The sequence below is a fragment of the Mchenga conophoros genome, linkage group LG3 (assembly GCF_057382185.1).
Source record: "Mchenga conophoros isolate Kocher_MC1m ecotype Shallow Benthic linkage group LG3, M_conophoros_male_GT1.1, whole genome shotgun sequence".
Taxonomy (NCBI): domain Eukaryota; kingdom Metazoa; phylum Chordata; class Actinopteri; order Cichliformes; family Cichlidae; genus Mchenga; species Mchenga conophoros.
In genome coordinates, this window is record NC_140528.1 from 25563225 (window position 1) to 25581801 (window position 18577).

Consider the following 18577-nt stretch of genomic DNA (forward strand, 5'->3'; position numbering starts at 1 on the left):
ATTAGTGAAGGGTACAAAGTTTGATCTTAAATAATGAAATGACTTCTAGGTAAAAAGGTCTGGCTGCTGAGTCCTCCCACCATGACTGGTACATTCCAGCACTGTGCCACACCTCTGTTATATGCTGAAGTAAAAAACAAAACACTTCAATAAAACACACACCTGTGCATACACAACTTGCTCCTCTGGCATGCTTCCTCTATCCTCTGTCCTACATATCAATTTCACAACTTATGATTTTTTGGTCATAGGAAGGAGGACGAGGAGACAAGAAGGCACAAATTAGTAAAACAACTTATAGTTAACAAGTCCTCCCAGGTTCAACTTTTTATTGCTTGTGATTTTTTTTTCTGTGTGTGTGTAGTCAATTTCTAATGAGCTTCTATTCTTTTTAATAACCTCCCTCCTCCCAGTAATGTTTGTTACACCAACAGACCTATAAATGTTTGTCCTCTAGCCATAAAGATTTGGATTTTGAATATTATTGCGTCTGTTGTTCTGCTTTTTTGTCCACAGTCATTGCAGCTAGAATGCATTAAAGCTCTACGGCCTAGTCAAGGAAGAGTATGCAAATAAACGCAATAATAAACCGTGATTCACCATGGCAACAAAACAAGAACAGAATTTTAATCCACTACAGCAAAAAAAAAACTATTTTCTTAATAGATAGAATTAATATCATCATTAGTTTTATATTTAACTTAAAAAAAAGAAAAACATTTCAATCTCTGAATTTGAAACACTGTCCCTTTCAAAAATAGAAAAGTAAAGGCAGACATGGTAGCAATAATGTCTTAACTTCTTTTTTAGGATTAAGAGCCAGCCTCAAATAGATTTATATTATAACTTATACCAAACATCATAGGGATGTGAGTGATTACACCATTGTTGCCACTGTCACAATAATTTTGAATAGAAATAATTGAGTTACTTTTATGAATCACTGAAAGCAGAAATTTTGTTGGTACAGGTTGATTCACTGTATGCAACAGCTTTCAGCTACCTTAACAGCTACATCCATCACTTGTACTACTCCATCTATTGCCTCCGCAACTACTCCAGCAGCTCCTTCTACTACTTCCATTTCCACTCCTTCAATTGATGCTTCAGCCATGCCCTCTACTGTTACTGAAAGAGCTTCCTCAGACAATGCTACCTCCTCAGCCGCCTCCTCTGCTGCTGACAGCACCGCCCCATCGGTTTCTTCTTCGACTGCTGTTGTTACTGCTTGTCCTCCTGCTTCTTCTTCTGCCGTCACTGCCACTTCTGGTTTTTCTCCCATTACTGATATGGTTATGGCTTGTGTCATTTCCACTTTTACTTGCTCACTTTCTTCTTCTTCTTCTTCTGCTGGCACATCTGTTTCTATAGTTGGTAAAACTTCTGCAGTCCCAGTTTCTTCTTCAAATAGTTCCTCTGTTCCATCTTCTACTTCTTCTTCTACGACTTCTTCTTCCAGTGTAGCCGCTTCATCTGTTATTGATGCGCTCACTTCCCTTTCATTTGTCTTCCTAAAAATTGTAAATAGTTTTGAGAAAAAATTAGCTGCCGTTCTTCCTCCAGCTGCTCTTTTTTCCACTGCTGTTTCTTTTGTTGGAGTTCCTTTATTAGGTGTGGATACTGACTGTGTTTGTGCTTTTCCTCCTGCCTTTCCCACAGTACTTGTTTTTTCCTTCGACACGGTCCCTTTTCTTTTTTTCCTTACTGCTTGTTTAATTGCACCGACTCCTTTTATAGCTAGAGGTACAAGTGCAACACACTCCAATCCACCAAGCAAAGCTGCAATTAGCAGGCCCTTACCTGCGATGTGTGCAAATTTAGCCACACGCTGTTTATAGACGACAATTTTAGCTCTCTCCATGGCTTCTTCTGAAGACCCTGATTCTTGTCTAATGCGCTCTGCCTCTTTGTGTATATCTGTATCTAATCCTTGCAGTATCTCATTAGTGTAATATCCACCTTTGTTTTCCATCACTATATCATCAATGGTTTTGAGAAGCTGTTCCACTTGGAACTTGTTGCTCCTGTATTCATTCTTTGCCTCATTATTCCAGTATTTATTATCTATAACGTGGCATCGGCGTCCACACTTCTGAATGAGATCAGCCAGGCATTTGCTCTGACTGACGAACTCTTCAATTTTCATTTCCTCCAGCAGTTGGTCACCGTGAGTGAAAAGAATTACAGCATATCGTAAAACCTCCTCGGAGAAATACTGGAACATGTTTTCGATGACAGACTTTTCATGATCTGTGAATTTCTCCACTTTAAGAACAACGATAAAGGCATGAGGACCAGGAGCGCACTCAACAATACATTGCAGTATGTTGGGCTTCATGTCCTCTTCTGATCTGCCTGTGTCGAAGAAGCCGGGCGTGTCAACCAAAGTTATGGATCTTCCGTTAATGAGTTTGGACTTTGCTTTACAAAAGCTCGTCTCTGAGTCAGGGGAATGGCCCATTTTGAATGCGGTTTCTCCAAATAAAGTGTTTGCAACGCTGCTTTTTCCAGCTCCCGTTTTCCCGAGGAGGACAATCCTCCGTGTTGGTGGCACTACAAAAAAAAAAGGTTTCAGAGTAACTTTTTTTTTTTTTTTTTTTTACATTTTGTTTCTTGCTTCATCTCTAATGTTGCAACTGGCATCAACAAATGCTTTTTCAACTCTATTCCTCAGAGGCAAAAATGCTTTGGATAAGCATGACAGTCTCAGTCAGTACTCATATTACACTCTGCTCACTTGCTGTCTAAATACGTTATCTATGTCTCTGTCAAGTTTTTAGATAAAATTTGAAGTTCATAGAAATTAGAACTAGAAATTTAGGACATTAGATCTTACAAATTACCTGCTCAAATTGCCACCTGGATTATCATCTAAAAGGACAAATGCTATCTACACATAAAATATAAACTATATTTACTACAAGTGTATGTCTGCCACCTTCAAGGGTATGGAAAGTATTTAATCACACATCATTTAGACATAAGAAAAATGGCAGTTTAAAAATACAGCAAATAAAGTGAGCAAAGGAAATCAAGTGGTCTATTACGTGTGTGTGCAGCAAAACAGCAACAAAAAAACCCCAAATAAATATATTTTAAAAGACAAAAAAATGCCAGATTGAAGCATGGAGATTGAAATATCTTGGGATTATATTGCCACAGCCACTTCTCAATGCATATAGTTTCAGCTTTCTTTACTATCAAGAGATAGTGAGTCATCGTTATGGATAGTTATTAAATAACCTGAGCCTAGGACACGGCATAATGTTAAAATACTAGACAACTGGAAGTAACAATAAAAGGAATGCATCCTTAACATAGAATACATTAACACGGTTGATAGAATTGTTTTTATTTTCTTGAATTATTAACACAATTGTAGTCACAGTGCTGCAAATAAAATTTGTATTGCAGTATCTTACAAAAAGTAGTTCTGTAAAAGAAATTTGAAATTTTGTTCATTTTGATTCATGGATATGTGTGACGAATAAAGTAGCTGCAAAAGTACATGGATAATATAATCAGAGATAATAGAAAAAACTTAACTTACCATCCATGTTGCCTAAAAAGAGAGAGAAATGCAAGAGGTGGATAGACCCTCAAGTCTAAGTGCTTAATGTCCCTTAGTTATCTGTTGTAATGTCCTATGATAAGTAATGTCCCATATGTATGCTATTGGTTGCCTCTACTTTTGCTTCCATACTTATACTGGTCGACTTCTTTATTGGCTGGCAGTGGCTAAACTGCAATAACCTGTGAATGTGAGACAAGAGGCAATGTTTAACAAGATTGGCCTGTAAGGGTGTTATGGTCCCACTATTAAAATTTTACTGAAACACCAGGGTACATCCCAGCCACTGCTATCCAGATCCAATGGCCACTGGATATTTACACTACCAGTCAAGAGTTTGGACACATCTTTTCATTTAATGGTTATTCTTTATTATCACAATTATTTAAATTGTAGAATTTGGCTCAGTGTGCCTACCATTTTGAATAAATCCACAACAGTGTCACTATCAAAGCACCCCCACACCATCACACCTACTCCTTCATGCTTAACGGTGGGAACCATCCATGTAGAGACCATCCTTTCACCTTTTCTGTGTCGCACAAAGACATAGCAGATGGAACCAAAGATCTCAAATTTGGACTCATCAGAGATGAGTCATGTAGAGATGTGTCTACTACTAGAACTCTGTGTGGCATTTATCTGGGCTCTAATCTGAGTTGTTGTTAACTTGAAAAATTAAGAAAAAGCATTAAATGAGAAGGTGTGTCCAACCTTTTGCTGGTAGTGTATTTATCTATTTAGAATAATTGCATCTTTAAGCTTTTTTCAAGGGTATTAGTCGCATCTTCTTATACTACACAATCGGGATCTCCTGGTGTTGACAATGGCATTATTATTTTTGTATTCCATATTATATATCCTGTTTCACTGTAACCCGGAGAAAGTATATAATACAGATACTCATACACATGCAAACACTCTAATGGCCAGTTAAGGGGTGGTGTGCAAGTATTAGGTTCACAAAAGACAAATTCACTCTGAAGCAGAAGTGAAATACCCAGAAACTGCGCTATAGGTGCAACTTTTATCATATTTAGAGTTCAAAGTTACTTGCACTACTCATACCTCTAAAGTTCACTGAAGCATTCAAAACCATAAATCATGATAATAAAGATACACTGATTGAAAGAATTCCCATAATCCCTATCATAAATGACACCGCATTCCTGAATAAGACTGAAAACAAAACTAAAGGTTTGTCTTACAGCCCTTTACACAGAAAGAAAAAAAAAACTGTAATAATGAGATGTGTGGACATTGTTGGTTGTTCTAACAATAAAGTTCTGGAGTACAGAACAGATAAGGTAAAACAACATTGCAAACAGAGGCTGAAAGACTACTCCTGATGCACGAGGCTCATGTGGAAAGGTACGGACAGAGTACTACAATTGTCCTTGGACCCACTAGTAGGCCTCTGTGTGTCAGAATCGACACTCTGGACCATATCATGATTTACACTGACATTTCTTTTTATTCCTACATGATTTTCCCAATCATTGGGGTTGAAGAAGAAGGCTATGTCTGATCACAGTATGACAATCACGAGTATGTATAGTCTTCAATGTAAAATTCTTTTATTCCTTTAAGATTTTATGAACGTTGGACACATAAGCCAAAAGTGAAATGTGATGATAATATGACAAAGGTCAATGTGAGGTGGGGCCTGGTCTCTTATCTACTTAAGTAAACTATGATATCGCGTTGGATCTATTACAAATGACATCTTGTGTAACAGGATCATACAGAGGCCAAAGGAATGATATACCTCTAATGTTGGACACCATATCTGGTAGATATGATAGATACTTTGAAGAACAAAAGAATCTATAATTCTCTGATATTGTTGAATTGAAATTTCAGGCTGTATGTATTAGTTATTTGTGTGATAGAGAGATGATAGTGAAATAGTACAGCATAGGAGTGGACTTATGTAGTACACATAAGGAACAGAGGTCACTGACTTAGACACAAGATCTGCCCCTGTAGTATAAATATAAACAGTCAGTCTGTCCATGCATACATACTCTGCATCTTATCTAGGTTTGGGTGGTGGGGGCAGCAGTCCAAGCTTCTCCCCAGCCACCTCCTCTAGCTCTTCCATGAAACAGAGCCAGCTGAAAGATATATTCTGATCAGTATGCTGTGGGTCCAGGACGAAACAACCCACCTAGCGGGTGTCTCCTTCTTAGATGCTTGCACCACGTTAACTGTTTTATTTTCAGCATGGAGAAATAACATCTCTGCTTCTCACCATATTTCAGAGACAAAGCCCACACACCCTGCTTATTTCTGGTGCGTGTATCTACTTGTACTCAGAAAAAAAAGAGAAGATTAAGTGACATGGTTACATTGTTAAAACAACTCCTCCCAGAACTATATTTACTATTTAAATAAAAGTGACTTGACTTGATTTATCTGACTTACTTTGTCAAAGACTTGTCTTTTTGTCCGTGGCTTATGTGCTGACATGCTGAATGTGGTTGTGTTTACATAATGGGCACACAGGTTTGGGATAGAAGAAAGTATTAAGGGGGTGGTGTCTGCGTCTTTTAATAGATGATACTGTGACTGTGATTTGAAAGAAATGAAAGAAAGAAGGAAATTTGTGTTTACAGGCTTTATAAGCATAATGAAAAACCAGTATTAATTGTGTCCTTGTCATATGCATGTCTTTCTAGTATACTGGGGTTTCTCATAATAATAATGGAAAGTTGGACCGTCTGTCTTTCATAAACAAACAGTGGAGACATCTTAAAAGCTTGTAAAAGGAGTTATTTAAAAATCATACCAATCTTTAGGAGGGACAATGTAATACATTTTGAAGGCTAAAGCATAGCAAATACTATAAATACCAAATCACGGTATATTATAACCAGCTCCCAGGTCGATATAATATTGTTCACCCTAAGAAACTACAGAGATTCATCAATAGTTTTTTTTTTATTGCTGGAAGAAAAGAAAAGAAATAAATTCAGATATATACATTTCCGTTTAATATGTACCTGTTTCATTGAATTGTAGTATGACATAATCAAGTTTAAATCAAAGCATTTACACAAGTTCACTCCTGAAGGTCTTAAAATGTGTGTTTATTTATAAGTTGCTTAAAATATTTTTTCAAATTCATAGTAATTTATTATTCTGCTTACAGCTGACAGAAATGATTAAGAAGTGAATACCAACAAATATAATGTTTTACAAATATATTGTTTTACATCTGTGTTTATTGATGTACTTTGATAGATTGTAAAAACAAAATGCATCAGCATCTATAACCAATTGTATAAAGAAAATTATTCTTGAAAAGTACCTGTATTTGCTAATATTTAACTGGAACAAAGTAGTGTAAGTGTTTAGCAAATGCTACTTTTCCTTGACTAAATACCTAAACAGTTCCTCTACTGCCACTATCTCTACTGATAACGTAATTACACAAGTCATAAGAAAACAACACTCCTTTCTCTGCTCTCTTTGCTGTCCACTCTCTGTCGTTGTCATGATCCTAACAACTATTTAACAGTGTGTTCCAGGACAGCTTTAGCAGCTTTCTGAAAGGCTTCTGATGCACTTTCTGATTGTTCAGCTGCAGCATATCCTAACCGACCTCCCTCTAACCCTTTCTGTATAGCAGCCAGTGACACTGTTGCATCTGTCTGCACCTGCAGATTCAAAAAAGCTGATGTGACCATCTTTGCCACACCAAGAAAGGCTCCAACCAATACGCCTGTTGCTGTACCTGCAAATATAATCAGCAGCTTGTTCATCACACCCTTTTTAGCTTCAATTGCAATCTGTTCAACCGACATGTTTGCTGATGACTGTTTAATAAGCTCTTCCTCTTTCTGTAGTTCACTTTCTATCTTTTGTAGCATCTTATTGGTGTAGCAGCTTCCATTGTTTGCCTCACTTATCTTGTCTATTGTCCTGAGTATCTCTGCTACTTGGAACCGATTGCTCCTGTAGTCATCTTCTTTGTTGTTTTTCCAGTATTTATTATCAACAACATGGCATCTGCCTCCACACTTCTCCACCAGATTGCTGAGCTCTTTGTTATGACTGATGAATTCCTCGATTCTCGTTCCCTCTGGGAGCTGGTCGCCATGAGTGAAGATAACGGCAGCGTATTTCATAGCATCTTCAGAGAAATCTTGACATATTCTTTTGATTACATCTTGCTCCTGCTGTGTAAATTTCTCCACTTTGAGGACGATGAGAAAAGCATGAGGTCCGGGAGCGCACTCTGTCATGCACCTCACTATCTCATCCCTGAGTAATTGCTCAGACATGCCTGTGTCAAAAATACTACGAGTGTCAATAAAACTGATGTTATTTCCATTTACAGACTTAATTACTAAACGAGGCAGACTTATTTCAGAAACGGGTGAATGGCATACGTTGAAGACATTCTCTCCCAGTATGGTGTTGGCCAGGCTGCTTTTCCCAGCCCCAGTTTTTCCGAGTAGAACAATCCTCTTTGAAGTCAGTGCTGGAAGACAAGAAACACTTGTGTAAATGAAGAGATGTAGAAGTCAATTTCAAAATGTCTTGTTGGTTTGCTGCTGAATTTGCTGGTTATGTTTTATTTTATGTTTTTGCTTAAGTAAATGTATTTTCTATGAAATTGCCTTTTAAATGGATATTTAGAGGATGTGTGCTCATCTGAAATGAGTGATGAGATGATGGGAAATGTATTAATTTTGTATGTGTAAATCAAATTACTACTAATAGTAATACTAATGCTTCTACTGCTGCCACTAATAATAATAATAATAAAAACCAATAGTAATAGTAATGCATTTTATTTCAGGCACTTTTCAAATCACTTTGCATCATGTAAAATAAGACAATGGGAAATTTGTGTGACAGACAGATAATGATCAGTTTGTTAGTTTAAAGAGATGTGTTTTAAGATGGGATTTGAAATTAGAGACCAAGATCAATACTGAATATTACTGATGAGGAGTGGGGTCAACTGCAACTGTAAGACATACTGAAGCAGGAGGGTGCAATAAGAACAAACTAATGAACATAGATCATGCGTGTGTAAGTTAAATGTAGTACAAAATTGTTACAATAGCAACAGGCTTCAACAACTGAGAACCTCAGATGTATGACATCACATCCAGTAACATTCAAGTACAGACAAGTACATCAGTTCGAGGATTGAACTAGAAATGCCTGACTGACAAAACATTATGTCTGTATTTTGCGATTGATGGTGTTAACAGTTGATTTGCAGAGTGTCTGTGTCTGTGTCACATATGGTCAAAGTGCATGCAGCTGAATTTGTGTAGGTCCATCACTAAACAGTAATGAGTTATTGCCATAGTAACAAGCAGTAATAAGTTACGGTGAAAACTGTGTTTGCTGTGTTCCTGAAATGATAACAATTTAATCTGAGTGTAATAACAAGACATTTATTTTTCTAAAGCTTTTTAATGTAAACACACAGATCAGGGTCACAAGTCACCCTTTGTTTTCTCCGTTCTTCAGCCATATTAGCTTCAAACTCCACTTTACGGGCTGTGAAACTGCTGTTACAGAAGCCACACTATGCTGAAAAGACCCCAAGATCAAAAACTGAAGAGATGGAAGAAATTTTGTTGCCTCTTCTATTTTGAGTACTTTAAGGTCAGGGGTTCCAGGTCATGTCTCAGTCCATTAAACAAACTTGACGGTTTGGTAAATTTCCTATCACAGCTTTGTCAGATTAGCTACTCCAAATCACCAGTTTGCTGATTCTGAAGATGAATTATACCTGCTGTTTCGGCCTGCCACAATGTCAGATTCAGGCTTAAGTGTGACCAAAATAATTCACAACAATTTTATTACCATCAGATTATATATAATTAAAATAAAGTGTAGAAACGAGGAGAGAACCTGTAACCATAACTGCACAATTAGCACAATTATAAGCATAATGTGTGTTACCATAAATGCCATAAGTTACTGGGTATTTGTCATGCACCCTTGTGCATCATGGAGGCTGAACAGAAAATGAGAAAGTACACATATGTGGTTTCTATATCACATCACACCGACTGTTCACAGCAGGCCAAAACGACCTTCAGACCACTTCAGAAATATCCTGGTGATCCTGATGGCAAGGCTGCCCCTCTCTAATATTTGGAGCAATTAATTGATTCATTTAGTTTTTTCCAATTAATCAGAAGCTAAAAATTCTGTTTGTCAAAACAAAACATTTCCTTTAAACACATATGTGTTCCCTTTAATTGTATTTGATATAAAGTAAGCTTGACTGACCGTCCATGTTGTTAAAAAGAAATCACAGTTGTCACCGGGACCTCACGATGTCCTTGCCGTGTGTTTTTCACCTGCTCTCTTGCTGCACTTTTTCTTTGCTTTCGTTTGTCACCGGTCGAACTTGTTAACTGACATTGTAACTACACAAAACAATGAGCAACACCTCATGCTGCAGGCTGCAGTACACCCAGAAGATATGTTTTGCTGTAAATCCATGCAAACCCACAACATGTCACTGTATAACTGTTGATAATTTATGTATCAGAACTGGTCATCACATTAAACTGTGATGACGAGTACTGATATATGAAATGTGGACCGTTTTGTTTCTTGTGTAAGTGGTAATAGGGCTGGAAATCAAAAGCTGCATATAACACCAAAACTATATTTAAAAAAGGCGATTAATGGAAAAAATATAGTCTCATGGAGATACTTCAATAACTGTGATTGCACACTGAACTGTGACATAGTGTCAGTAAATCCTCTCAGTGCCTTGAAAAATAGAACAATTCAGAGGTTGAATAAGGGAGGGGTGAAATGTTTCTGTTCCTCATTCTAGTTAAACAAGTTTCAAACAAAGAAGGTATTTTTAATGAAGTTCAGTTTGAAAAATGCGAGAGTGATGCAGTCATTCCCTCTTGACAGTTTACTGTAATGCCTGTGAAGGTTTACTGTAAAGCTTCGCCATTAATACATAACTGCCATTATTAAACAATCAATCAGTGCATCACATCTAATTTCTTTTTTTGATAAATTCATAAAAATATAAAATATTTAGGGCTGAAAACATGTAGAAGCTCTAATAACTAAGTCAATTTTTACACCCACTCCAAGTCTTACAATCAGAAACCAAACCTGTGGTCTGAATATGAGCTAGAAGCTAAATTTTGGTGAAACTACTAATCATGGCCTCAAAAGAGTGAAATTGGGGGGTTTTTACATTTACAAGGCTAACATGTAATTTTGAAGAAAAATATTTTATATTTCTATGGTTAACGTAATTAAATCATGTACGATCTGCATGAAATTCAACAACTTAAAAATTGCTACATTTATTCTTGTTGAGATGACGTGATACAATCTAGTGAGAGTCGTTGGTTACCTGCCTTGCTAAATTCACAAGATCACACAAGATTGCAAACCGCAGGAAAATCACTGGGGTTATAAGAGGACGAAAAGCTTAAACACACCATGTATATGCTATTGCTATTTATTGTGGCTTAACCTATCAAGGACAAAAACATTAAGAAAATTCAGTATCAAACCTTGTAGCTGTCATACTACTTTATGTCTGGAGTGACAGCTCGATGGGTGTTAGCACTGTTGCCACAAAAGCAAGAAGCTCCTGCAAATGCATCAACTGGTCAGGATCTTTCTGTGTGGAGTTAGCAATTTCGCACTGTGTGCCTCTCTGGGTACACACAATATGTGGGGTTAGGTTAATGATTCTAAATTACCCATAGATGTGAATGTGAGAGTGAAATGTTGTCTGTAAATAGACTGGCAACCTGTCCAGGGTGTGCACCACCTCTCGCCTGATGACAGCTTGAATAGACTCCTGCTGCCCTGCGACACCTATAAGGACAAACGTTAAAGGATGGATGGAGTGATGTTCTAAATCCATTCAATTATGTTAACCAGACTCTGAGTTTGTTGAACACTCGAAAAAACAACAACAACTCTTTAAACGAACCTAAAATAATCATGGAAAGGATTTCCACGTTAATAAATGTCCCCCTATTAGTATTAAGTACTTTTGTTGGTCTAATGTGATTTGCATGGGTTGGATCATCTCAATGAAATCAAATAAATTTTTGATTTGGCCTCTCCAAATATGGCATTAGCCACTGCTTTACGTAACGGCGGTACATGAATTCCGTTACTCCCCAACACTGCCTACAATCATTATATGAAGATATGTCTGAAGATATGTCTGTGTATGTACCTGTTAAGAAATAGAGAGATATTTTTAATGTGTATCTGCTCATTAGATTGTTTTATGTACTTTAATCATGAAGGCTTGTAGAGCGAGGCCACTTTTGACTCACAAACTAAGTGCTCAGCCAGACTGAAAAACAGGAAGTTTTAGTGCACAGGCATATTAATAGATAAGACACAGAAAAGAGGAACTTTGCCATATAAGCAATGTTTGAAACTGTGAGTGACGTGTGTGACGTCTGAAGTACAGAAATAACACCATATAAGACACATGTTGTTAGGGTCCCTGGGTCGTTGACCCAGTGTTTTGTGTTTTTGGTTCTTTGATTTTGTTATTTCATTATATTCTAGCTTTGCTGTATGGGTTTTAGGATTATTCTTAGTTTAGGTTCTCTGGGTGGGGTTTGGTTAGAGTTTTTGTGTTCTGGTTTTCTGTCTGTGTTCCATGTTGCTGTCTCCCCTTTCTGCTGTATCCCCACATCCAGTCAGTGTCTGTGTCTGCCCTGGTCCCACGTCTCTGTTCCCTTTGTTATAGTGCCTGCCCGTGAGTCTGTGTTATGTTTCCTGTTTTACTTTGAAAGTCCATGTCTGATGTTAATGTGTCTGGTTTTGCTTCCCCTTGTCTCGTTAGGCCTGATTTGCCCCAGCTGTGTTTCCCTCCTGTTATTCATTCCCTGATTGCTCCCTCTGTGTATTTAAGCCCTGTGTTTCTCTGTGTCCGTGTCGCGATCTACCGTTTATTTTGCTGTGTGTTTTGCCTGTCCACCGGTGTAAGGTTATTTTGAGTTTTTCTAGTTATGTCATGTTGCGTTCCGCATTAAAGCCTTTTTGAGTTCACGTCTGTCTCCGGAGTCTGCACCTTGGGTCCTATTCCTGACTGCACACAGCCTCACCTAACACATGTTGAGTACACCATTGTTTTTCTTGTGACATTACCAATAGTGATGGGCAGATGAAGCCCCATGAAGCACTGAAGCTTTTCATCCAATTGGTTCACCCCAACGCGAAGCTTCATGAAGCTTCATTTGCTCTAGCAGGACACCTACTGGACGTAAAAATAATAGCTGGCATGAATTTGAAGAGTGTGGCATTTTGCACACAGCCTGTAAATGTCAACAACAAAAGGAGTGTGTAAAACATGTATATTGTAGTGATGGCAGTATACTGTGTATATTTATAGTGGCAGTATGGGAAATGATTATTTGGAAATGCTTGAAATGGAAATGATCATTTACTGTGAGGTGAGGTGTGGTTGGGGTGTGGACAGTAGTTGTGCTTTTGTAACGTTGAGGTATGGACAGCTACACACTGAGGCTTTGAGCCTCAATCCTGCCTGTTCACATTTTATTCTGTAAAAACTAAATTTTCACTGCTTTTATGACCTTTTTAGTGGGGAGAACATAGCTAGGATTTAATGATTTAACAAATCTTTTGAATCCTTTGTCCTCCACAATGCTAAATAGCTGGGAGTCCTCAATCACCATGCTGACCAGGTCTTCATCTATTTGAGATTGTTCTCCTGAGGAAAGACAATAAAGATAAAGCACAAATATAAATATCACACACGTAACTTATAACAGTTGTATAATATTGTTATATCATTTAGTAACATTACTGCATCCTATATTATCATTGCATTTGATGGCTCACCTGGTCTTGCTCCACAATCGGTGTCCCCCTTATTCTCATGCAAAGGTCTGTAGTGCCTAAGCATGGATGAGGTGTTGTTGTTGTCATATCCCAGCTCCCTGGCACATAGCAAACACTTCACCTTGTACAAAAGTCAAGACAGCTCAACATAAATTGTATTGCACCATCAGTATCATGAAAATACATCTTCTGTAGAAATTTACATACCTTGTTGGGAGGAATAAGATCAAAATGTTCCCACACAGGGGAGGACACCCTCCTCTTCTTAGCTGGCTCCATTCTCTCCTGACTTTCCTCACTCTCATAAACCTCCAAACGGTCTCCAAACTCTCACTAACCGCAACTCTCCATCAAACACCCACATTTTTGAATGAAGTCTGAGGGGTTTATATCGCTGTCATATCTCGCGGCAAAGTTCGAACCACTTCATGAACCAGTCACGTGGTACAGCCGGGCAGCGAGGCTTCGGACGTCATCATTTTCAGCTCCTCCCATAAATGAAGCAAGCCTCGATACGCGCTTCGCGGAAACGCCCCCTCCATTACTCGACACACGCTCCGAAGCCTCGATACAGAACGTCCCATCACTAATTACCAATAAGTCTGATGTGTCACATGGCCCTCTTCCTATAGAAAAAACAAAAGTTGTATCCAAGATGGCCGACTTCTAAATGGCCACCATGGTCACCACCCATCTTGAGGAGTTTGCCCCCTCACATATACTAATGTCCATATCCATATAAATGGCCCACCCTGTGTGTGTGTATGTATGTGTATATATATATATGTGTGTATATATATGTATGTATGTATGTATGTATGTATATATATATATATATATATATATATATATATATATATATATATATATATATATATATGACACAACAACAAGAAATAAGCAATCAAAGTGATAAGCATTTTCAATTTTAAGCTGTTGAACAAGTAGTTCAGAATTAAGCTTAATTTTCATGTAGTTATTATCTGATTATTAACAAAACTTAAAAGATTCTAATTTCTGGTTTATAAATAAAAGTCCAAAGAGAGTTGTTTTTTCTTTTTCTATTTCGCTTTGAATTACACACAAAGGCATATACTGCTTACCTAGTTTCATTGTGCTTATCATTAGTCTGTATATATATGAAAGACTCTTCCTCAGAAAGTGAAAGAAAATATCACTGAATTAACCACAGAACAATGTGTTGAATCTTTTAGCTAATCATTCATCAGTCCTTGTAATTATGCTACAAATGACCTTAATGCAGTACTACATTGCAAGCCATGTGTTACCAAACAAGTCTTGATAAGGCAAGGCAAGTTTATTTATATAGCACAATTCAACAACAATGTGATTCAAAGTGCTTTACAGAGCCATTAAAAACAAAAACAAATAAAAAACATGATTTAAAATTGATAAAAAAAACCAGTAGATAAAATCAGAACAGTAGATACAATCAGTAGTTAAAATTTAAGTTTTGAAATTTAAGCTTAAAAGTGTGGATTTGTTGTTTTATTCAAATGCAGTTTCATTCAAATGCTGATAACCACAAATATTGCTTGTATTAATAAGATTAATTAGGGTTGAAACACCAGTATCAATAAACACTTTTCTTCATAGGGAAATAGCATTGATGTCATGATCCTGGGTCCTTTTGACCCAGCGTTTTGTGTTTTCTCTTCGCGATTTTGGTTCTGGGCCCTGTTTCAGGAAGCCGGTTTAGAAAACTCAGAGTGAAAAACGATACGCAGGGTTGAGTAATCCCGAACTGTCCAACTCGGAATATTCGGTTTCAGAAAGGCTGATAACAATTAGTTCAGTCAACGCGGAGTTGCTTTAACCCCAAGTGAAGCGCGCGGACGAGGATACATAAAGCCCTGATAAGCGGAGCACAGATTAAGCGAGTCACCATGGAGACGGAGGGAAAGAAGGCGTGATCAATGTATTTTACAGCGCTTGAGGCCGAAATTCTGATGGCAGCATATGCCGATAACACGCAAATTCCGCGGAAAAAAGTAACACAGCCACAGCTGCGAAAGAAAGGGAGCATGCATGGCAAAACATAGCCGACAGAGTCAATGCGTGAGTGTTAATATAAACATTGATCTAGGGATTTCCACCCATTTAACACGTTATTTTATCATATGTTATTTTATTTGTTATTATATACATTTTATTTTGTGATGTGATGTGAGCGCAGGTGCAACCCAACAGGCCCCAAACGTTCCTGGCAGCAAGTAAAAATGAAATATAAAAATATAGTCCAAACAGGTAAGGTGTAATTGTATTATGAGCCATAGTGCTTGGTCTGTTTGTCCCATGTAAATCAATTGCAGTTAGAGGCTACATTAATTTTCTTTCTGTAAGCACTTATTGAAATTATCTGAGCACATTACAAGTACATATTTGCTTACTCTGTATGCTCAAATGTGGCCCGTTATAGCCAACAGAAAAAAAGCGGAGGCCCGAAAAACAGGTGGGGGTCCTCCACCACCACCACTCACAGAGGCTGAGCAGTTGGCCCTCAGCCAAAACAGTGGGCGCCCTGTGGCCGAAGGCATCTCTGCGGGGACATCCTCTGAGTCAATAACCCCGCAAGACACAAGTGCCTACATAAGGGGTAAATTCAAAATAATACATGATGTGCATACATCCTTTCTTCACAGTCACCTTTGCAGTGCTACTCATTCATTTGATAAACTCTTTACCATAATGGATTATTTTGTAGTGAAGTTATTTTCCTACTGATTTTGCCTTCCCTCAGCCTTGGTTGTCTTTGAGAGCATAATGACAATGAAGTGTAAGGTGATTGGTATGTTTGTTAATTGCCATTTGGTCCCTTGTAAGTTATAAGTGACCTGTATAAACCTCATATTCTATCAGTTGATGGTGATGGTGTACTGCATCTGGTGCAGCCTCCTGTTGAGCCAGACCAACATGCAGTTGTGAGTAATACTCCACAGATTATATGAGTGTACAGTAGAACAGCAATGTTGTTTATTTCTTTACTACAGGAAAATAATGAAGAAACATTGACAGCTGTTACAGAGGAGGAAGCAACAGAGACACTTTATGAGGTGTACATCTTTTAATACTTTGTGTACAGGAAATACAGGCGACCAATAAAGCCAGTTGAACAAAAAATCTGTTTATTCTTCTTTCAACATGTTGAGGTGATGGGTCAAAAGAAATGATTGTGACATATGGTGTCTCTGACTGCTCTTCCATCTTGTATGTCCGTGGGAGGGTCAGGATGTTCATGGTTTGGATCACTGCTGATGTTTGGTTCAGAAGGACAGTGTTCTCCTCTAATTGTGGCAATGTTGTGAAGAATCACACATGCCACAATAATGTCACATGCCCTTTCTGGGGTGACCCTGAGTCTTTGCAGGCACTGGAACCGGGCCTTAAGCATTCCGATAGTCATTTCAATTCTGGCTCTTGTCCTGCAATTAGCCAGATTATATCGCTGCTGTGGGCCCGGTTCAGGGTCAGGGTAAGGGGTAAGCAAATAGGGTAAACATGGATACCCCCTATCACCAAGCAAGTAGCCAGTGAACTCTCCTAAGACAGAAGGATACACTTCAGTTCAAATGTCCCTGAAGCAATTGGTCTTTATATATTTTAAAGTATTCTCAACTCACCATGTCCAAATTTTGTGCTCAGTGTACATTCACGGAATATTTGTGAGTCATGGACAGAGCCTGGCCACTTGGCTTCCACATTTGTGATAATGTTGGCAGCATCATATATGATCTTCACAGTGCAGAGAACACAAATTAGCATCCATTACTATGATAAAATAATTTGTTAGTTTGAAATGCTACAGGGAACTATGTACCTGTACATTAATGCTGTGGAAAGACTTCCTGTTCACATAGTCTCCTTCATTTACTAAAGGAGCAATGACTGGAATGTGAGTGCCATCTATACACGCCTGGGAATCCTGAAAATAAATGTAAAATTTAAGTAGTAGTCCAAGTATCACCACATCATAAATTAAGTTTTGGTCATCCTGATACCTGCAATTTTGTGGCATCCCTCTTTGATAAATCTTGTGGGTCTGTGACCGGGGAACACCACAAACGAGTGCAGGAGACGTTTCAGTGCAACTGTAACATTCCTGACTGCCCGACAGACGGTAGCCTTGGAAACGTGCTCAGCGTCACCAATATTATACAGAAAGCTCCCGTTTGCAAGAAACCGAAGTGCAATACAAATAATATGTACAGAACTGAGAGCATGTCCGCGATGTGTCACATGCGTAATATATGGCCTGAGGATGTTATTCAAATAACTTATAGATTGTGCTAAGAAACGGTAACGTTCACACAGAAAATCATCAGGAAATGATAAAATGTCCAAACGCGCTCTAATCACTCTCTCCCGGCGGAGAGCTCTGCGGAGAATTTGGGCTTCACGATCTACTGGCTCTTCAAGGAAGGGACACGCCATGTCCGACACTTCCTACTGTCAGGTTTCCGACAAAGGGGCGGAGACAGTCAGGGTTAGTTGTAGTAAACCTGCTAGGGGGCAGGTTAGCTTCACGGCGTGTGTCGTCATAGTGACTCACTCAGGCTTCAGCTGAACTCGCTTTGTGAAACCGAAAACCCAGAGTTTTCGTTAACTCAGGGTATACTTACTCAGTTTTTCCACTAAACCGGCTTCCTGAAACAGGGCCCTGTTCTCTAATTGGTGTTTACTCTGTTCCCCCCCGTGTGTTCCTGTTTTATTGTGAAGGTCTGCGTCTTATGTGAGTGTTTTCAGTTTGCCTCCCTGGTCTCGTCATGTTAATCACTCCCAGCTGTGTCTCCCACCTGTGTGTAATCTCCCTGTGTTCTCTGAGTGTATTTAAGTTGTATTTTCTGTCTTGGTAATCGCTGGTTCGTCTGTGTTGTTTCCCCTCGCTCTCCCTGTATGTATTTCTCCGGACCTCCCTGCATCCTCATTCTGGTTTGTCTTATTAGTTTACCCAGTTTAGGTTTCCGGTTTCATGTTTTGTCGCCTCCGCTGTTTGTACTCACACCCCTGTAAATAAACACTCATCTGCACCAGAGCTGCCGCATTTTGGGTCCTATTTCATATTCCACACGGCTTGCCCCGGCAAACCGTGACAATTGAAATAAATTCAATTATTAGCATTTGATTAATAAA

At 38.4% G+C, this 18577-nt stretch overlaps 3 protein-coding genes across 4 annotated transcripts in view; 1 reads left to right on the forward strand and 2 right to left on the reverse strand.

The window, feature by feature from the left end:
* The window catches only part of LOC146577848 (ras-related protein Rab-39B-like), a 60059-nt gene that overhangs the window by 12826 nt on the left and 28656 nt on the right, over positions 1-18577 (forward strand). The gene's annotated exons all lie outside the window — the stretch shown is intronic.
* Positions 271-4079, reverse strand: LOC146577850 (uncharacterized). 2 transcript variants are annotated; one of them, XM_085269421.1, is made up of 2 exons: positions 4064-4079; positions 271-2553 (listed from the first exon to the last, which is right to left on the reverse strand). In XM_085269421.1, exons 1-2 carry the CDS (start codon positions 4077-4079, stop codon positions 977-979), a joined length of 1593 nt encoding a protein of 530 aa, XP_085125547.1. In that variant the 3' UTR covers positions 271-976. The 2 variants fall into 2 exon arrangements, with proteins under 2 accessions (XP_085125547.1, XP_085125545.1); XM_085269419.1 differs by lacking the exon at positions 4064-4079 and adding an exon at positions 3551-3684.
* On the reverse strand, positions 6536-9910 carry LOC146577851 (GTPase IMAP family member 9-like). The gene is made up of 2 exons (XM_085255779.1): positions 9839-9910; positions 6536-8060 (listed from the first exon to the last, which is right to left on the reverse strand). Exons 1-2 carry the CDS (start codon positions 9843-9845, stop codon positions 7084-7086), a joined length of 984 nt encoding a protein of 327 aa, XP_085111905.1. The 5' UTR covers positions 9846-9910; the 3' UTR covers positions 6536-7083.